This window comes from Oncorhynchus tshawytscha, linkage group LG24, assembly GCF_018296145.1.
Source record: "Oncorhynchus tshawytscha isolate Ot180627B linkage group LG24, Otsh_v2.0, whole genome shotgun sequence".
Classification (NCBI taxonomy): domain Eukaryota; kingdom Metazoa; phylum Chordata; class Actinopteri; order Salmoniformes; family Salmonidae; genus Oncorhynchus; species Oncorhynchus tshawytscha.
Genome location: NC_056452.1, coordinates 32,950,044 through 32,972,127, shown reverse-complemented (window position 1 = coordinate 32,972,127; position 22,084 = coordinate 32,950,044). Strand labels below are relative to the sequence as shown.

Genomic DNA, 22,084 nt, shown 5'->3' with positions numbered 1-22,084 from the left:
TGGATGGATGGTTGCCTACTGGAGCTGTGGATGGATGGATGGTTGCCTACTGGAGCTGTGGATGGATGGTTACGTAGTGGAGCTGTGGATGGATGGTTGCCTACTGGAGCTGTGGATGGATGGTTGCCTACTGGAGCTGTGGATGGATGGTTGCCTACTGGAGCTGTGGATGGATGGTTGCCTACTGGAGCTGTGGATGTATGGTTGCCTACTGGAGCGATGGATGGATGGATGCCTACTGGAGCGATGGATGGATGGATGCCTACTGGAGCGATGGATGGATGGATGCCTACTGGAGCGATGGATGGATGCCTACTGGAGCGATGGATGGATGCCTACTGGAGCGATGGATGGATGCCTACTGGAGCTATGGATGGATGGATGCCTACTGGAGCTGTGGATGGATGGATGCCTACTGGAGCTGTGGATGGATGGATGGATGCCTACTGGAGCTGTGGATGGATGGATGGTTGCCTACTGGAGCTGTGGATGGATGGTTGCCTACTGGAGCTGTGGATGGATGGATGCCTACTGGAGCTGTGGATGGATGGATGGTTGCCTACCGGAGCTGTGGATGGATGGATGGATGTATGGTTGTCTACTGGAGCTGCGGATGGATGGATGCCTACTGGAGCTGATAATTGATGGATGGATGGATAGATGGATGCCTACTGGAGCTGTGGATGGATAGATGGATGGTTGTCCACTGGAGCTGTGGATGGATGGATGGTTGCCTACTGGAGCTGTGGATGGATGGATGGATGGTTGCCTACTGGAGCTGTGGATGGATGGTTTCCTAATAGAGCTGTGGATGGATGGATGGTTGCCTACTGGATGGATGGATGGTTGCCTACTGGAGCTATGGATGGATGGTTGCCTACTGGTGCTGTGGATGGATGGATGGATGGATGGTTGCCTACTGGAGCTGTGGATGGATGGATGGATGGATGGTTGCCTACTGGAGCTGTGGATGGATGGATGGTTGCCTACTGGAGCTGTGGATGGATGGATGGATGGTTGCCTACTGGAGCTGTGGATGGATGGATGGATGGTTGCCTACTGGAGCTGTGGATGGATGGATGGATGGTTGCCTACTGGAGCTGTGGATGGATGGATGGATGGTTGCCTACTGGAGCTGTGGATGGATGGATGGATGGTTGCCTACTGGAGCTGTGGATGGATGGATGGATGGTTGCCTACTGGAGCTGTGGATGGATGGATGGATGGTTGCCTACTGGAGCTGTGGATGGATGGATGGTTGCCTACTGGAGCTGTGGATGGATGGATGGTTGCCTACTGGAGCTGTGGATGTATGGTTGCCTACTGGAGCTATGGATGGATGGATGCCTACTGGAGCGATGGATGGATGGATGCCTACTGGAGCTATGGATGGATGGATGCCTACTGGAGCTATGGATGGATGGATGCCTACTGGAGCTATGGATGGATGGATGCCTACTGGAGCTATGGATGGATGGATGCCTACTGGAGCTATGGATGGATGGATGCCTACTGGAGCTATGGATGGATGGATGCCTACTGGAGCTATGGATGGATGGATGGATGCCTACTGGAGCTATGGATGGATGGATGGATGCCTACTGGAGCTATGGATGGATGGATGGATGCCTACTGGAGCTGTGGATGGATGGATGCCTACTGGAGCTGTGGATGGATGGATGCCTACTGGAGCTGTGGATGGATGGATGGATGCCTACTGGAGCTGTGGATGGATGGATGGTTGCCTACTGGAGCTGTGGATGGATGGATGGTTGCCTACTGGAGCTATGGATGGATGGATGCCTACTGGAGCTGTGGATGGATGGATGGTTGCCTACTGGAGCTGTGGATGGATGGATGTATGGTTGTCTACTGGAGCTGTGGATGGATGGAAGCCTACTGGAGCTGATAATTGATGGATGGATGGATAGATGGATGCCTACTGGAGCTGTGGATGGATAGATGGATGGTTGCCTACTGGAGCTGTGGATGGATGGATGCCTACTGGAGCTGTGGATGGATAGATGGATGGATGCCTACTGGAGCTGTGGATGGATAGATGGATGGTTGCCTACTGGAGCTGTGGATGGATGCCTACTGGAGCTGTGGATGGATAGATGGATGGTTGCCTACTGGAGCTGTGGATGGATAGATGGATGCATACTGGAGCTGTGGATGGATGGATAGATGGATGCCTACTAGAGCGATGGATGGATGCCTACTGGAGCTGTGGATGGATGGATGCCTACTGGAGCTGTGGATGGATGCCTACTGGAGCTGTGGATGGATAGATGGATGCCTACAGGAGCTGTGGATGGATGGATGCCTACTGGAGCTGAGGATGGATGGATGGATAGATGGATGCCTACAGGAGCTGTGGATGGATAGATGGTGCCTACAGGAGCTGTGGATGGATGGATGGATGCATACTGGAGCTGTGGATGGATGGATGGATGCCTACTGGAACTCAGGATGGATAGATGGATGCCTACTGGAGCGATGGATGGATGCCTACTGGAGCTGTGGATGGATGGATGGATGGATGCCTACTGGAGCTGTGGATGGATGGATGGATGGATGGATGGATGCCTACTGGAACTCAGGATGGATAGATGGATGCCTACTGGAGCTGTGGATGGATGGATGGATGGATGCCTACTAGAGCTGTGGATGGATAGATGGATGCCTACTGGAGCTGTGGATGGATGGATGGATGCCTACTGGAGCTGTGGATGGATGGATGGATGCCTACTGGAGCTGTGGATGGATGGATGGATGCCTACTAGAGCTGTGGATGGATGGATGGTTGCCTACTGGAGCTGTGGAGGGATGGATGGTTGCCTACTGGAGCTGTGGATGGATAGATGGATGCCTACTGGAGCTGTGGAGGGATGGATGGATGCCTACTGGAGCTGTGGATGGATGGATGCATGCATGCCTACTGGAGCTGAGGATGGATGGATGGATAGATGGATGCCTACTAGAGCTGTGGATGGATGGATGGTTGCCTATAGCTGTGGGTGGATGGATGGATGCCTACTGGAGCTATGGATGGATGGATGCCTACTGGAGCTATGGCTGGATGGATGCCTACTGGAGCTGTGGATGGCTGGATGGATGCCTACTGGAGCTGTGGCTGGATGGATGGATGCCTACTGGAGCTGTGGATGGATGGATGCCTACTGGAGCTGTGGATGGATGCCTACTGGAGCTGTGGATGGATGGATGGTTGCCTACTGGAGCTGTGGATGGATGGATGCCTACTGGAGCTGAGGATGGATGGATGGATAGATGGATGCCTACTGGAGCTGTCAATGGTAGGATGGATGCCTACTGGAGCTGTGGATGGATGGATGGATGCCTACTGGAGCTGTGGATGAATGGATGGATAGATGGATGTCTACTGGAGCTGTGGATGGATGGATGCCTACTGAAGCTGATTGACCTCAGGCTGACGGGTATTTAGTGTCGTCCTGCTAATCTCTTTTAACATGCTCCTCATACATAGTTGTCTTATTAGCTTCTGTTATATTAGTTCAGCACACCGCCTCGATTAATAGTTGATTTGAACACCTTTTGATATACATACATTATTTTATAAGATGTAAACTCCTCTAGAAATATGAGGCAGAGAATAATTAGTTGGAGCTCGGTAAGGAAGGGGAAGATATAGTCTTGAACAATGACGTCCATCACACTTAGTACTGAAGTGACAACTACAGAGCCTTCAGGAAGTATTCACACTCATTTACTTTTTCTACATTTTGTTGTTTTACAGCCTGAATTTAAAATGTTTTTGTCACTGGCCCACCCACAATACCACATGTCAAAGTGGAATTAAGTTTTTGAAAGTTTTCCAAATGAAAAGTTGAAATGTCTTCAGTCAGTAAGTATTGAACCCCTTTGTTATGGTAAACCTAAATATGTTGAGTAAAAATTTTAAAAACAAGTTAAGAAGTCCCATAATAAATTGCATGGGCAATATTGGTGTTTAACATGATTTTTGAACAACTACCTCATCTCTGTATCCCACACACAATTACACAATTATCTGTCCCTCAGTCGAGCTGTGAATTTCAAACACAGATTCAACCACAAAGACCAGGGAGGTTTTCCAGGGCCTCGCAAAGAAGGGCACCTATTGGAAGATGGGTAAAAAAAACAATAATGAAAGCAGACATTGAATATCCCTTTGAGCCTGGTGAAGTTATTAATGACACTTTGGATGGTGTATCAATACACCCAGTCACTGCAAAGATACAGGAGTCAGTTGACGGAGAGGAAGGAAACTGCTCAGGGATTTTAACTATGAGGCCTTTTTTTTTTTACCTTTATTTAACTAGGCAAGTCAGTTAAGAACAAATTCTTATTTTGTGATAAGAGAGAACTGAGGATGGATCAACAACATTGTAGTTACTCCACAATACTAACCTAAAGGACAGAGTGAAAAGAAGGAAGTCTCTACAGAATACATATATTCCCAAAACGTGCATCCTGTTTGCAACAAGGCACTAAACTAGTACTGTAAAAAATGTGACAAAGAAATGAACCTTTTGTCCTGAATACCAAGTGACTGAGGTGGTAAACTCCTCAATGCCATTGGATGAATCCCAGAACATATTCCAGTTTGTGCAAAACAGTCCTGTAGCTTAGCATCTGCTTCATCTGACCTTAAGTGTTGATCTAGTCACTGGTACTTCCTGCTTTAGTTTTTTCAGGAGGATAGAATTACGGTCAGATTTGCCAAATGGTGGGTGAGGAAGAGTTTTATGCGTCTGTGTGTGGAGTAAAGGTGGTCTCTAGGTTTTTTCCATCTGGTTGCACATGTGACATTCTGTTTACTGAGCATTTTGTGTAGATCATTGACAGAAAATGACAAATCAATTTGAATCCCACTTTCACACCACCAAAGTGCTGAAAAAGTCAAGGGCTGTGGATACTTTCTGAAGGCCGTGTACTTTACATGGTGTTATGCCTAGCATTGAAGAATGTGCTAGAAGTAGATGACTGGTGAACTGTACCGTAGGCGCTTTTCTGTTGTTGCTTCAAAGCCTGTTATTGATTTTTGACAAATTAAAGTAATTGATCGTCTGTAGTGTGCCAACACCTTGTCTCTAAGGTTGTTAATCAGGTACCATTGGAATCGCTACAGACCTATACAGACTGGAGCTGTCAATCCCTACAGACTGGAGCTGTCAATCCCTACAGACTGGAGCTGTCAATCCCTACAGACCTTTACAGACTGGAGCTGTCAATCCCTACAGACTGGAGCTGTCAATCCCTACAGACCATTACAGACTGGAGCTGTCAATCCCTACAGACCATTAGACTGGAGCTGTCAATCCCTACAGACCATTAGACTGGAGCTGTCAATCCCTACAGACCATTAGACTGGAGCTGTCAATCCCTACAGACCATTACAGACTGGAGCTGTCAATCCCTACAGACCATTACAGACTGGAGCTGTCAATCCCTACAGACCATTACAGACTGGAACTGTCAATCCGTACAGACTGGAGCTGTCAATCCCTACATACTGGAGCTGTCAATCCCTACAGACCATTACAGACTGGAACTGTCAATCCGTACAGACTGGAGCTGTCAATCCCTACATACTGGAGCTGTCAATCCCTACAGACCATTACAGACTGGAGCTGTCAATCCCTACAGACCATTACAGACTGGAACTGTCAATCCCTACAGACTGGAGCTGTCAATCCCTACAGACTGGAGCTGTCAATCCCTACAGACCTTTACAGACTGGAGCTGTCAATCCCTACAGACTGGAGCTGTCAATCCCTACAGACCATTACAGACTGGAGCTGTCAATCCCTACAGACTGGAGCTGTCAATCCCTACAGACTGGAGCTGTCAATCCCTACAGACTGGAGCTGTCAATCCCTACAGACCATTAGACTGGAGCTGTCAATCCCTACAGACCATTAGACTGGAGCTGTCAATCCCTACAGACCATTACAGACTGGAGCTGTCAATCCCTACAGACCATTACAGACTGGAGCTGTCAATCCCTACAGACCATTACAGACTGGAGCTGTCAATCCCTACAGACCATTACAGACTGGAGCTGTCAATCCCTACAGACCATTACAGACTGGAGCTGTCAATCCCTACAGACCATTACAGACTGGAACTGTCAATCCGTACAGACTGGAGCTGTCAATCCCTACATACTGGAGCTGTCAATCCCTACAGACCATTACAGACTGGAGCTGTCAATCCCTACAGACCATTACAGACTGGAACTGTCAATCCCTACAGACTGGAGCTGTCAATCCCTACAGACTGGAGCTGTCAATCCCTACAGACCTTTACAGACTGGAGCTGTCAATCCCTACAGACTGGAGCTGTCAATCCCTACAGACCATTACAGACTGGAGCTGTCAATCCCTACAGACTGGAGCTGTCAATCCCTACAGACCTTTACAGACTGGAGCTGTCAATCCCTACAGATTGGAGCTGTCAATCCCTACAAACCATTAGACTGGAGCTGTCAATCCCTACAGACCTTTACAGACTGGAGCTGTCAATCCCTACAGACCTTTACAGACTGGAGCTGTCAATCCCTACAGACCATTAGACTGGAGCTGTCAATCCCTACAGACCATTACAGACTGGAGCTGTCAATCCCTACAGACTGGAGCTGTCAATCCCTACAGACCATTAGACTGGAGCTGTCAATCCCTACAGACCATTAGGCTGGAGCTGTCAATCCCTACAGACCTTTACAGACTGGAGTTGTCAATCCCTACAGACCTTTATAGACTGGAGCTGTCAATCCCTACAGACCTTTACAGACTGGAGCTGTCAATCCCTACAGACTGGAGCTGTCAATCCCTACAGACTGGAGCTGTCAATCCCTACAGACCATTACAGACTGGAGCTGTCAATCCCTACAGACTGGAGCTGTCAATCCCTACAGACCATTAGACTGGAGCTGTCAATCCCTACAGACCATTAGGCTGGAGCTGTCAATCCCTACAGACCATTAGGCTGGAGCTGTCAATCCCTACAGACCATTACAGACTGGAGCTGTCAATCCCTACAGACTGGAGCTGTCAAACCCTACAGACCATTAGACTGGAGCTGTCAATCCCTACAGACCATTAGACTGGAGCTGTCAATCCCTACAGACCTTTACAGACTGGAGCTGTCAATCCCTACAGACCTTTACAGACTGGAGCTGTCAATCCCTACAGACCATTACAGACTGGAGCTGTCAATCCCTACAGACCATTAGACTGGAGCTGTCAATCCCTACAGACCATTAGACTGGAGCTGTCAATCCCTACAGACCATTAGACTGGAGCTGTCAATCCCTACAGACCTTTACAGACTGGAGCTGTCAATCCCTACAGACCATTAGACTGGAGCTGTCAATCCCTACAGACTGGAGCTGTCAATCCCTACAGACCTTTACAGACTGGCGCTGTCAATCCCTACAGACTGGAGCTGTCAATCCCTACAGACCTTTACAGACTGGAGCTGTCAATCTCTACAGACTGGAGCTGTCAATCCCTACAGACCTTTACAGACTGGAGCTGTCAATCCCTACAGACCATTACAGACTGGAGCTGTCAATCCCTACAGACTGGAGCTGTCAATCCCTACAGACCATTAGACTGGAGCTGTCAATCCCTACAGACCATTAGACTGGAGCTGTCAATCCCTACAGACCTTTATAGACTGGAGGTGTCAATCCGTACAGACTGGAGCTGTCAATCCCTACAGACCATTACAGACTGGAGCTGTCAAGCCCTACAGGCCATTACAGACTGTGTTGCCAGATTTCACCCTGCCTCACAGTAGTTTCTGTTTCTGTGTTGCCTGATTTCACCCTGCCTTACAGTAGTTTCTGTGTTGCCTGATTTCACCCTGCCTCACAGTAGTTTCTGTGTTGCCTGATTTCACCCTGCCTCACAGTAGTTTCTGTGTTGCCTGATTTCACCCTGCCTTACAGTAGTTTCTGTGTTGCCTGATTTCACCCTGCCTTAGTTGTTTTGGTGTTGCCTGATTTCACCCTGCCTTACAGTTGTTTTGGTGTTGCCTGATTTCACCCTGCCTTACAGTAGTTTCTGTGTTGCCTGATTTCACCCTGCCTTACAGTAGTTTCTGTGTTGCCTGATTTCACCCTGCCTTACAGTAGTTTCTGTGTTGCCTGATTTCACCCTGCCTTACAGTAGTTTCTGTGTTGCCTGATTTCACCCTGCCTTAGTTGTTTTGGTGTTGCCTGATTTCACCCTGCCTTACAGTAGTTTCTGTGTTGCCTGATTTCACCCTGCCTTACAGTAGTTTCTGTGTTGCCTGATTTCACCCTGCCTTACAGTAGTTTCTGTGTTGCCTGATTTCACCCTGCCTTACAGTAGTTTCTGTGTTGCCTGATTTCACCCTGCCTTACAGTAGTTTCTGTGTTGCCTGATTTCACCCTGCCTTAGTTGTTTCGGTGTTGCCTGATATCACCCTGCCTTACAGTAGTTTCTGTGTTGCCTGATTTCACCCTGCCTTACAGTAGTTTCTGTGTTGCCTGATTTCACCCTGCCTTACAGTAGTTTCTGTGTTGCCAGATTTCACCCTGCTGTCTCTGCTGGAAGTGTTCTTGAGCCAGGAGGTGAATGCCGCCCCCCAGAGGGCGGGGAAAGACCAGAAGACCGGTGCGTTGCACTCTGAGAAGCAGTCCCGCGGTGGCAGCAGCAGCAGCTCCACCTGGAAGGTCCTGCGTCGCTCCCGCCGCACCGCTCAGCGCTACTCCGTAAGGGATGCTCGTCGCTCCCAGCTCTCCACCTCTGACTCAGACGCCAACTCTGACAACAAGGCCGGCACCGGTGGCACCGGTGGAGTGCGTAGTCGACGTTCTCGCGGTTCTACGATCCGTGTGAGCTGCCAGCATCACCGTTCGGAGGCTCGCTTATTACCCTCGCCTCCTGTCCCCCCTCCCGAAAAGACCATGGCTTCGCCTTTCCCGCTCTACCCCCAACCTCGGTCGCTGGGGGGGTCCCAGACCACCCTGGACACAGAGACCCTGACTGACCCAGCTGCCATGTCCATATTCAACAGGATGGAGAACTCTCCCTTCGACCTCTGTCATGTTCTGCTCTCGCTCCTGGAAAAGGTATTTTTTAAATTGTTGAATGTAAAGTGCCCGGTGCACAGCCTTGTCAGCCTTTGCTCAAGCTGTCCATTTTTAACACAACCCGGACCACAATGGAAATTGGTTGGTAGACTTTGTTTTTTTAATACTAAATCATGGTAAATGTACTGTTGTTCTGAAGTGGTTGCATTATCTCTATATATGTATTTTAAATATGACCCCCCCACCTCAAAAAAATAATTAATTAATTAAAATGTTTTTTTCAAGGTGTGTAAATTTGACATGAGCATCAACCACAACCCGGGTCTGGCTGTCAGTGTGGTACCGACCCTCACTGAGATCCTTACCGAGTTTGGAGACTGTTGTGGTCCGGGGGGAGGAGGAGAGGGGGTGGAGGAGCTGGCTGGAGGCTGGACAGAGGAACCCATCGCCCTGGTCCAGGTACACCTTTTTAATTATATTTTTCTTCATTGAATATAATAATTAAATACTTAATGTCAATGCATTAATTGGTCTTTTACACATTGTGCTGTACTTACTATTGACATTGTGTTGTCATTGTGGTGGGATGTGTTGTCATTGTGGTGGGATGTGTTGGCATTGTGGTGGGATGTGTTGTCATTGTGGTGGGATGTTTTGTCATTGTGGTGGGATGTTTTGTCATTGTGGTGGGATGTTTTGGCATTGTGGTGGGATGTTTTGTCATTGTGGTGGGATGTTTTGTCATTGTGGTGGGATGTTTTGTCATTGTGGTGGGATGTTTTGTCATTGTGGTGGGATGTTTTGTCATTGTGGTGGGATGTTTTGTCATTGTGGTGGGATGTTTTGTCATTGTGGTGGGATGTTTGTCATTGTGGTGGGATGTTTTGGCATTGTAGTGGGATGTTGTCATTGTGGTGGGATGTTTTGGCATTGTGGTGGGATGTTTTGGCATTGTGGTGGGATGTTTTGGCATTGTGGTGGGATGTTTTGGCATTGTGGTGGGATGTTTTGGCATTGTGGTGGGATGTTTTGGCATTGTGGTGGGATGTTTTGGCATTGTGGTGGGATGTTTTGGCATTGTGGTGGGATGTTTTGGCATTGTAGTGGGATGTTGTCATTGTGGTGGGATGTTTTGGCATTGTGGTGGGATGTTTTGGCATTGTGGTGGGATGTGGGATTTTGGCATTGTGGTGGGATGTTTTGGCATTGTGGTGGGATGTTTTGGCATTGTGGTGGGATGTTTTGGCATTGTGGTGGGATGTTTTGTCATTGTGGTGGGATGTTTTGTCATTGTGGTGGGATGTTTTGGCATTGTGGTGGGATGTTTTGGCATTGTGGTGGGATGTTTTGGCATTGTAGTGGGATGTTGTCATTGTGGTGGGATGTTTTGGCATTGTGGTGGGATGTTTTGGCATTGTGGTGGGATGTTTTGGCATTGTGGTGGGAGATGTTTTGGCATTGTGGTGGGATGTTTTGACATTGTGGTGGGATGTTTTGGCATTGTGGTGGGATGTTTTGACATTGTGGTGGGATGTTTTGGCATTTTTGTCCTTGTATTGTGATAGTTTGTAATGTTGCAAGTGTTGGTTTTGTTGTACTATGCCTGTAAGTATGACCATGAGTGATGGACATTAAGATAGTCCACATTAGCCCCAGGCTTGTATTTTCAGACCAGGCTAGTAGGAAATATGCCAAACTAGCCCAAAAGTAATCTGAAGTATGGCATACATTTTGGACTCTTGGGTAGTGGAACATCATCCAGGCTAGTAGAGAAAATGTGATCTACCAGCCTGACTGGCCGGTGCCCATAATCCTTAACTTCCATACCCGAGTACGACTAGCTCAGATGAGTCTGATCCGTCTCTTCTCAGAGGATGCTGCTAAGGACCATCCTCCACCTGATGTCAGTGGACGTGGGTCAGAGTGAGGCTCTACCAGACAGCCTGCGACGCAGCCTGACCGACCTGCTCAGGTACGTAGCCAAAGAGGTTAGAGAACACGACCGGCAGCCGGAAGGTTGCTGGCTCTAAACTGGGAACCGAACTAAACTGGCAGCTGAAACCATTGTACATCCTGTCTATTGTATTCAGAGCCACGCTGAAGATCAGGTCCTGCCTGGAGAGACAGGTTGACCCATTCGCTCCCAGAACCAAGAAGACCCTGCAGGAGGTGCAGGAGGACTTCTCTTTCTCCCGCTGGAGGCACCGCTCCCTGCTGTTACCTGAGCTGCTGGAGGGTGTACTGCAGGTATGGACTGTTGTCCCACATGGCACCCTATTCCCTACATAGAGCACTACTTTAGAACAGAGCACTATTCCCTATATAGTGCACTACTTTAGAATATACATGGCTGTGACTGTGATTGTGAGGTATTCTAGGTCGGGTGAACAAAAGGACTTGAGTTTCTGTATGTCACAATCACAGTAGTTAATCATGAAACATACCGCCTACCGCCTACACTACCGCCTTTCTTCTTCCCGGAGAGTTCTTAATTCCTGTCTGCGCAATGTACTGAGAACCCAGCTGGCTGGATGGATGGGGACAGTATATCCCGAGAGAGCCATGTTCCCGTGAAACAGAGTATGTTACGGTCAAGTGATGTCTCTCTGGAAGGAGATCCTCGCCCTGAGCTAGTCTACTTTATGGTCCAGAGACTGAACATTAGAGTAATAAAGTCAGAAGCGGTGGACGGAGTGCGCGCCTCCTGAGTCGGACTAGAAGTCCACTCCGAATACCTCTTCTCTGTCAGCGTCTTGGAGCAGCCTCTGGGATTAGTTCAATTGCCCTGGGGGGTACGAACAAAGGATCCCAATTTGGGAAAATTGTAATGCTCGTGAGTCACCCCCACACTGATATCCAAAAGCTGTTTCCTGCTGTATGTAGTAACACAGAAAACATTCTCGGCTAATAATGTAAGAAATTACACACAACAAAACTAAATACTGCACCGTTGCTTAGGAGCTAGAAGAGCTGCCATGTCTGTCTGCGTCAACTTGGCGCTGGGTTTGGAGAGTCGCTCCTCCAAAGTCTCCCTGCTCATGTCTATGGCCTCGGGTAAACGTGTAGGGCACCTCCGCATTACCCGTTCCTTGGCTCGGTGAAGAGCGGTATTAAATTGAAGTCTCGCGCTTATCACCTGTGGAAGGCGGGGCTTCCAGCGAGGTGCGGATTTCATTGGCCTTGTCAGGCGTGATTGTAGATCCTTCGACTGAAGTCGCTAGAGTGCGACTCCCCATAGTATGTTGTATTTCCCTCCTTCAGTAGTTACGTTTTTAGCCATTCCTTACTAGGAGTGCAAATGGTACCCTGTTCTCTGTATACATCATTAAAACTTGACTGTGACAAAACTGCACAGATGTATTTTATTTTCCACTTTTTTCCCCCTCCATTTTTCAGTAAATGTATTATTTATTGTCCCCAGCACAAGGTGCACCTTCTGTAATATTTGACACCTGTCAGGTGGATGGATTATCTTGGTAAATGAGAAATGCTCACTAACTGGGATGTAAACACATTTTTACACAATTTGAGAGAAATAGCTGTTTTGTGCGTATGGAAATGGCTGTTTTTTGGTGTTTTTTTTTTCAGCCTTTACGTGTTGTTTTATATTTCTGTTCAGTTTAATAGAAATAAGAGGTCCAAGAATAGATCCCTGTAGAACACCACATCGTTAATCTATAAGAGGTCCAAGAATAGATCCCTGTAGAACACCACATCATTAATCTATAAGAGGTCCAAGAATAGATCCCTGTAGAACACCACATCATTAATCTATAAGAGGTCCAAGAATAGATCCCTGTAGAACACCACATCATTAATCTATTGTAATCCAGGGGTGGCTAGGGTGTTCTGGTTAAAGTAGTGAACTATTTTGTGAATTCGGTACCATTTGCTGATGTAGGATAATTTTTGTATTTCTTAAACCGTTCTATTAATCTAATGGGATGTCCAGGTGCTGTTGGGGTGTCTCCATGCCTCGGCCCCCAATCCCTTCTTCTTCAGTCAAGCGCTAGAGCTGCTTCATGAGTTCATCCAGCATCGCGGCCTGGAGCTGTTTGAGGTCACCGTTCTGAGGCTAGAAGGGCTGGGCCGCGCCCGGGATTCTGAGGTTTGATTGATACATTTATTTACTAGATCAATGGGGGCTAGCTTCCCAGACACAGATTAAGGCTAGTCTTGGACTAAAAATAGATTATCCACTGAGCTTGCATTTTAGTCCATCACTTGGCTTAATTTGTGTCTGGTGAATTTGGCTCGCAGAGTTGAGTTCAACGATACACACACAAATGTATCATGGATTAAAAACACAGTCAAAAAATGAATTTCCGTTACGTCCCAACTCAGGTGGGGGGTGAGGCAGCAGATCGTCTAAAAGGACTCCTCTCCGGGGTCCTAAAGATCATCAGCTCCGTGAAGACCGCTAAGTCAGAGCAACTGCACCAGTCCGTCTGCGCCCGCCGTCGCCACCGTCGCTGTGAATACTCTCACTTCCTGCATCATCACCGCGACCTCTCCGGACTCCCCGTCTCTGCTTTCAAACAGGCCGCCCGCCGTAACCCCTTCGAAGAGACCGAGGGGAAGGAGGGGTTGGATGACGTGGTGCGTTACCCAGAGAGGTGCTGTTGCCTGGCAGCCTGTGCCCACCAGTGTCTCCGTCTGCTCCAGCGCCTGTCCTCCAGTGGGCCAGCGGTGCTCCAGGTCCTAGCTGGGGTCCAGGCTGTGGGGATCTGCTGCTGTATGGACCCTCGGTCTGTAGTCGGCCCTCTCCTCCACGCCTTCCAGGCCCCAGGGCTCCGCTCCTACCAGTCCCACATCCTCTCTGTCCTCTCCCGGCTGATCCTGGATCAGTTAGGTGGTGGCCAGCCCTCTGAGAAAGCTAAGCTAGCCTCCTGTAACATCTGTACTCTGGACAGCAGTCAGCTGCCGGGCCTGGAGGAGACGCTCCAGCAGGGGAGGTCGGAGTGTCGTCCCCCACTTTGAGCTACCGTTCCCATGGTATCCTCCCCAGCGGAGGGGGAGCAGAGGACATGCTGTGGAAGTGGGAGGCCCTGGAGGCGTACCAGGGGCTGGTGTTCGGGAGGACCAGGCACTCAGCCAACAGGTCGCGGGACACATGTGTCACTTGATGTTGAGAGGGAACACTGTGGTCCAATGGCAGCTCTACACTCACATCTTCAACCCTGTACTGCAGAGGGGGGTGGAGCTAGTGCATCACGCCCAACAACTGGGTGTGTCTACAGCGTGTAGCCAGGTGTGCTCCTACCACGTCCAGTGTCTACCTGTAGAGGTGCTACTGGTCTACCTGCAGACACTACCAACCCTGCTCAAGTCCAGGTGAGGACGGTGGTGTCTTTACCTTCTTTACTTCTCTGTCTTGTCCCCTCCTCCAGTCGCCTCCCGTCCCTCTCTCCTGGCCCCTTCTCCCGTCCCTCTCTCCCCTTCTCCTCCCGTCCCTCAGTCCTGGCCCCTTCTCCTCCCATTCCTCCCTCCTCGTCCCGTCCCCTCTCTCCTGGCCCCTTCTCCTCCCATCCCTCCCTCCTCCTCCCGTCCCTCTCTCCTGGCCCCTTCTCCTGCCGTCCCTCTCTCCCGGCCCCTTCTCCTGCCGTCCCTCTCTCCCGGCCCCTTCTCCTCCCGTCCCTCTCTCCCGGCCCCTTCTCCTCCCGTCCCTCTCTCCTGGCCCCTTCTCCTCCTGTCCCTCTCTCCTGGCCCCTCCTCCTCCTGTCCCTCTCTCCTGCCCCCTTCTCCTCCCGTCCTTCTCTCCTGCCCCCTTCTCCTCCCGTCCCTCTCTCCTGCCCCCTTCTCCTCCCGTCCCTCTCTCCCGGCCCCCTTCTCTTCTGCCCCCTTCTCTTCTGCCCCCTTCTCCTCCCATCCCTCCTGACCCCTTCTCCTCCCTCCTCTCCCTTCTCCTCCCATCCCTCCCGACCCCCTTCTCCTCCCTCCTCTCCCCTTCTCCTCCCATCCCTCCCGACCCCTTCTCCTCCCGTCCCTTTCTCCTAACCCCTTCTCCTCCCTCCTGCCCCCTTCTCCTCCCGTCCCTCTCTCCTGCCCCCTTCTCCTCCCGTCCCTCTCTCCTGCCCCATTCTCCTCCCGTCCCTCCCTTCTCCTCCCTCCTGCCCCCTTCTCCTCCCGTCCCTCCCTTCTCCCTCCTGCCCCCTTCTCCTCCCGTCCCTCTCTCCTGCCCCCTTCTCCTCCCGTCCCTCACTCCTGCCCCATTCTCCTCCCGTCCCTCCTCCTGCCCCCGTCCCCTCTCCTCCCCCCTTCTCCTCCCGGCCCCTTCTCCTCCCGTCCCTCTCTCCTGGCCCCTTCTCCTCCTGTCTCTCTCTCCTGCCCCCTTCTCCTCCCGTCCCCTCTCCTGCCCCCTTCTCCTCCCGTCCCTCACTCCTGCCCCCTTCTCCTCCCGTCCCTCACTCCTGCCCCCTTCTCCTCCCGTCCCCTCTCCTGCCCCCTTCTCCTCCCGTCCCTCTCTCCTGCCCCCTTCTCTTCTGCCCCCTTCTCTTCTGCCCCCTTCTCCTCCTCTCTCCCCTTCTCCTCCCATCCCTCCCGACCCCTTCTCCTCCCGTCCCTTTCTCCTAACCCCTTCTCCTCCCTCCTGCCCTCTTCTCCTCCCGTCCCTCTCTCCTGCCCCCTTCTCCTCCCGTCCCTCTCTCCTGCCCCCTTCTCCTCCCGTCCCTCTCTCCTGCCCCCTTCTCCTCCCGTCCCTCTCTCCTGCCCCCTTCTCCTCCCGTCCCTCTCTCCTGCCCAATTCTCCTCCCGTCCCTCCCTCCTGCCCCCGTCCGTCCCTCCCTCCTGCCCCCTTCTCCTCCCGTCCCTCTCTCCTGCCCCCTTCTCTCCCCCCGTCCCTCCCTCCTGCCCCCTTCTCCTCCCGTCCCTCTCTCCTGCCCCCTTCTCCTCCCGTCCCTCTCTCCTGCCCCCTTCTCCTCCCGTCCCTCTCTCCTGCCCCCTTCTCCTCCCGTCCCTCTCTCCTGCCCCCTTCTCCTCCCGTCCCTCTCTCCTGCCCCCTTCTCCTCCCGTCCCTCTCTCCTGCCCCCTTCTCCTCCCGTCCCTCTCTCCTGCCCCCTTCTCCTCCCCGTCCCTCTCTCCTGCCCCCTTCTCCTCCCGTCCCTCTCTCCTGCCCCCTTCTCCTCCCGTCCCTCTCTCCTGCCCCCTTCTCCTCCCGTCCCTCTCTCCTGCCCCTTTCTCCTCCCGTCCCCTCTCCTGCCCCCTTCTCCTCCCGTCCCTCTCTCCTGCCCCCTTCTCCTCCCGTCCCTCTCTCCTGCCCCCTTCTCCTCCCGTCCCTCTCTCCTGCCCCCTTCTCCCCGTCCCTCCCTCCTGCCCCCTTCTCCTCCCCGTCCCTCCCTCCTGCCCCCTTCTCCTCCCGTCCCCTCTCCTGCCCCCTTCTCCTCCCGTCCCTCTCTCCTGCCCCCTTCTCCCCCCGTCCCTCCCTCCTGCCCCCGTCCCTCCCTCCTGTCCCCTTCTCCACCCATTCCTTCTGGCTGTGTCTGTAAATGTTCCTAGCTGTCAAATCCTTCCTTTTGTCCTTGTTTCCTTATTACCTTACAAAGGTCATTGGAGGATTTGACGGCTAATAGATAGAAAGAGGCGAGCGAGTCAAAATCTGTCATGGTAGATTTATCAGACTTGGCCTTAACCTAACCAATTGAAGAGTGGTATGGGGGGTCAATGAAACTGTGTGGTATGGGGGTTCAATGAAACCGTGTGTTATAGGGGGTCAATGAAACTGTGTGTTATGGGGGGTCAATGAAACTGTTTGTTATGGGGGTCAATGAAACTGTTTGTTATGGGGGGTCAATGAAACTGTTTGTTATGGGGGGTCAATGAAACTGTGTGGTATGGGGGTCAATGAAACTGTGTGTGGTATGGGGGGTCAATGAAACAGTGTGGTATGGGGGTCAATGAAACAGTGTGATATGGGGGTCAATGAAACAGTGTGGTATGGGGGAGGTCAATGAAACAGTGTGGTATGGGGGAGGTCAATGAAACAGTGTGGTATTGGGGGGGGTCAATGAAACAGTGTGGTATTGGGGGGGTCAATGAAACAGTGTGGTATTGGGGGGTCAATGAAACAGTGTGGTATTGGGGGTCAATGAAACAGTGTGGTATGGGGGTCAATGAAACAGTGTGGTATGGGGGTCAATGAAACAGTGTGGTATGGGGGTCAATGAAACAGTGTGGTATGGGGGGGTCAATGAAACACTGGTATGGGGGTCAATGAAACACTGTGGTATGGGGGGTCAATGAAACACTGTGGTATGGGGGGTCAATGAAACACTGTGGTATGGGGGGTCAATGGAACAGTGTGGTATGGGGGGGCAATGGAACAGTGTGGTATGGGGGGGTCAATGGAACAGTGTGGTATGGGGGGGCAATGGAACAGTGTGGTATTGGGGGGGTCAATGAAACAGTGTGGTATTGGGGGGTCAATGAAACAGTGTGGTATTGGGGGGTCAATGAAACAGTGTGGTATTGGGGGGTCAATGAAACAGTGTGGTATGGGGGGTCAATGAAACAGTGTGGTATGGGGGGGGTCAATGAAACAGTGTGGTATGGGGGGTCAATGAAACACTGTGGTATGGGGGTCAATGAAACACTGTGGTATGGGGGTCAATGAAACACTGTGGTATGGGGGGTCAATGAAACACTGTGGTATGGGGGTCAATGGAACAGTGTGGTATGGGGGGCAATGGAACAGTGTGGTATGGGGGGGTCAATGGAACAGTGTGGTATGGGGGTCAATGGAACAGTGTGGTATGGGGGGGGTCAATGGAACAGTGTGGTATGGGGGGTCAATGGGAAAGTGTGGTATGGGGGGGTCAATGGGAAAGTGTGGTATGGGGGGTCATCAATGGAACAGTGTGGTATGGGGGGTCAATGGAACAGTGTGGTATGGGGGGTCAATGGAACAGTGTGGTATGGGGGTCAATGGAACAGTGTGGTATGGCGGGGGGTCAATGGAACAGTGTGGTATGGGGGGTCAATGGAACAGTGTGGTATGGGGGGTCAATGGAACAGTGTGGTATGGGGGGTCAATGGAACAGTGTGGTATGGGGGGGGTCAATGGAACAGTGTGGTATGGGGGGGGTCAATGGAACAGTGTGGTATGGGGGGTCAATGGAACAGTGTGGTATGGGGGGTCAATGAAACAGTGTGGTATGGGGGTCAATGGAACAGTGTGGTATGGGGGGTCAATGGAACAGTGTGGTATGGGGGTCAATGGAACAGTGTGGTATGGGGGGGTCAATGGAACAGTGTGGTATGGGGGGTCAATGAAACAGTGTGGTATGGGGGGTCAATGGAACAGTGTGGTATGGGGGTCAATGAAACAGTGTGGTATGGGGGGTCAATGAAACAGTGTGGTATGGGGGGTTATGAAACAGTGGTATGGGGGGTCAATGGAACAGTGTGGTATGGGGGGTCAATGGAACAGTGTGGTATGGGGGTCAATGAAACAGTGTGGTATGGGGGGTCATTGAAACAGTGTGGTATGGGGGGGTTATGAAACAGTGTGGTATTGGGGGGGTCAATGAAACAGTGTGGTATGGGGGGTCAATGAAACAGTGTGGTATTAGGGGGGTCAATGAAACAGTGTGGTATGGGGGTCAATGAAACAGTGTGGTATTGGGGGGTCAATGAAACAGTGTGGTATTGGGGGGGGTCAATGAAACAGTGGTATGGGGGGTCAATGAAACAGTGTGGTATGGGGGGGTCAATGAAACAGTGTGGTATTGGGGGTCAATGAAACAGTGTGGTATTGGGGGTCAATGAAACAGTGTGGTATGGGGGGTCAATGAAACAGTGTGGTATGGGGGGTCAATGGAACAGTGTGGTATGGGGGGTCAATGAAACAGTGTGGTATGGGGGGTCAATGGAACAGTGTGGTATGGGGGGTCAATGGAACAGTGTGGTATGGGGGGGGTCAATGGAACAGTGTGGTATGGGGGGTCAATGGAACAGTGTGGTATGGGGGGGTCAATGGAACAGTGTGGTATTGGGGGTCAATGAAACAGTGTGGTATGGGGGGTCAATGAAACAGTGTGGTATGGGGGGGGTCAATGGAACAGTGTGGTATTGGGGGGGTCAATGAAACAGTGTGGTATGGGGGTCAATGAAACAGTGTGGTATGGGGGTCAATGGAACAGTGTGGTATTGGGGGTCAATGAAACAGTGTGGTATTGGGGGTCAATGAAACAGTGTGGTATGGAGGGGGTCAATGGAACAGTGTGGTATGGGGGTCCCTCCCTCCTGTATTGTATTATAATCGTTTGAGAGGGTTGTATTGTATTATAATCGTTTGAGAGGGTTGTATTGTGTAGGATAATCGTTTGAGAGGGTTGTATTGTGTTAGAATCGTTTGAGAGGGTTGTATTTTGTAGGAGAATCGTTTGAGAGGGTTGTATTGTGTTAGAATCATTTGAGAGGGTTGTATTGTGTTAGAATCGTTTGGAAGTTTACATCCACTTACAGTGCCTTGCGAAAGTATTCGGCCCCCTTCAACTGCGACCTTTTGCCACATTTCAGGCTTCAAACATAAAGATATAAAACTGTATTTTTTGTGAAGAATCAACAACAATTGGGACACAATCATGAAGTGGAACGACATTTATTGGATATTTCAAACTTTTTTAACAAATCAAAAACTGAAAAATTGGGCGTGCAAAATTATTCAGCCCCTTTACTTTCAGTGCAGCAAACTCTCTCCAGAAGTTCAGTGAGGATCTCTGAATGATCCAATGTTGACCTAAATGACTAATGATGATAAATACAATCCACCTGTGTGTAATCAAGTCTCCGTATAAATGCACCTGCACTGTGATAGTCTCAGAGGTCCGTTAAAAGCGCAGAGAGCATCATGAAGAACAAGGAACACACCAGGCAGGTCCGAGATACTGTTGTGAAGAAGTTTAAAGCCGGATTTGGATACAAAAAAGATTTCCCAAGCTTTAAACATCCCAAGGAGCACTGTGCAAGCGATAATATTGAAATGGAAGGAGTATCAGACCACTGCAAATCTACCAAGACCTGGCCGTCCCTCTAAACTTTCAGCTCATACAAGGAGAAGACTGATCAGAGATGCAGCCAAGAGGCCCATGATCACTCTGGATGAACTGCAGAGATCTACAGCTGAGATGGGAGACTCTGTCCATAGGACAACAATCAGTCGTATATTGCACAAATCTGGCCTTTATGGAAGAGTGGCAAGAAGAAAGCCATTAAAGATATCCATAAAAAGTGTTGTTTAAAGTTTGCCACAAGCCACCTGGGAGACACACCAAACATGTGGAAGAAGGTGCTCTGGTCAGATGAAACCAAAATTGAACTTTTTGGCAACAATGCAAAATGTTATGTTTGGTGTAAAAGCAACACAGCTCATCACCCTGAACACACCATCCCCACTGTCAAACATGGTGGTGGCAGCATCATGGTTTGGGCCTGCTTTTCTTCAGCAGGGACAGGGAAGATGGTTAAAATTGATGGGAAGGTGGATGGAGCCAAATACAGGACCATTCTGGAAGAAAACCTGATGGAGTCTGCAAAAGACCTGAGACTGGGACGGAGATTTGTCTTCCAACAAGACAATGATCCAAAACATAAAGCAAAATCTACAATGGAATGGTTCAAAAATAAACATATCCAGGTGTTAGAATGGCCAAGTCAAAGTCCAGACCTGAATCCAATCGAGAATCTGTGGAAAGAACTGAAAACTGCTGTTCACAAATGCTCTCCATCCAACCTCACTGAGCTCGAGCTGTTTTGCAAGGAGGAATGGGAAAAAATTTCAGTCTCTCGATGTGCAAAACTGATAGAGACATACCCCAAGCGACTTACAGCTGTAATCGCAGCAAAAGGTGGCGCTACAAAGTATTAACTTAAGGGGGCTGAATAATTTTGCACGCCCAATTTTTCAGTTTTTGATTTGTTAAAAAAGTTTGAAATATCCAATAAATGTCGTTCCACTTCATGATTGTGTCCCACTTGTTGTTGATTCTTCACAAAAAAATACAGTTTTATATCTTTATGTTTGAAGCCTGAAATGTGGCAAAAGGTCGCAGTTCAAGGGGGCCGAATACTTTCGCAAGGCACTGTAGGTTGGAGTCATTAAAACTTGTTTTTCAACCACTCCATAAATCTCTTAACAAACTATAGTTTTGGCAAGTCGGTTAGGACATCTACTTTGTGCATGACACAAGTCATTTTTCCAACAATTGTTTACAGACAGATTATTTCATTTATAATTCACTCTCACAATTCCAGTGGGTCAGAAGTTTACATACACTAAATTGACTGTGCCTTTAAACAGCTTGGAAAATGATGTCATTTGAGTCAATTGGAGGTGTACCTGTGGATGTATTTCAAGGCCTACCTTCAAACTCTGCCTCTTTGCTTGACATCATGGGAAAATCAAAAGAAATCAGCCAAGACCTCAGACAAAAAATTGTAGACCTCCAAAAGTCTGGTTCATCCTTGGGAGCAATTTCCAAACGCCTGAAGGTACCACGTTCATCTGTATAAACAATAGTACACAAGTATAAACACCATGGGACCACGCAGCCGTCATACCACTCAGGAAGGAGATTCTGTCTCCTAGAGATTAACGTACTTTGGTGCGAAATGTGCAAATCAATCCCAGAACAACAACAAAGGACCTTGTGAAGATGCTGGAGGAAACAGGTACAAAAGCATCTCTAGCCACAGTTAAACTAGTCCTATATTGACATAACCTGAAATGCCGCTCAGCAAGGAAGAAGCCACTACTCCAAAACCGCCATAAAAAAGCCAGACTACGGTTTGCAACTGCACATGAGGACAAAATATGATACTTTTTGGAGAAATGTCCTCTGGTCTGATTAAACAAAAATAGAACTGTTTGGCCATAATATGACCATTGTTATGTTTGGAGGAAAAAGGGGGAGGCTTGCAAGCCGAGGACACCATCCCAACCGTGAAGCACGGGGGGGGGCAGCATCATGTTGTGGGGGTGCTTTGCTGCAGGAGGAACTG

General features: G+C 49.9%; 1 protein-coding gene across 1 annotated transcript in view; it reads left to right on the top strand.

The window, feature by feature from the left end:
- The window catches only part of LOC112237442 (lysosomal-trafficking regulator-like), a gene marked incomplete at its 5' end in the record, with an annotated part of 134,499 nt that overhangs the window by 24,032 nt on the left and 88,383 nt on the right, over window positions 1-22,084 (top strand). Inside the window, 8 exon segments of the mRNA XM_042305698.1 lie at window positions 8,583-9,127; window positions 9,374-9,547; window positions 10,960-11,060; window positions 11,179-11,335; window positions 13,041-13,196; window positions 13,433-14,033; window positions 14,036-14,161; window positions 14,164-14,422. Coding sequence (XP_042161632.1) covers window positions 8,583-9,127; window positions 9,374-9,547; window positions 10,960-11,060; window positions 11,179-11,335; window positions 13,041-13,196; window positions 13,433-14,033; window positions 14,036-14,161; window positions 14,164-14,422 — 2,119 coding nt within the window.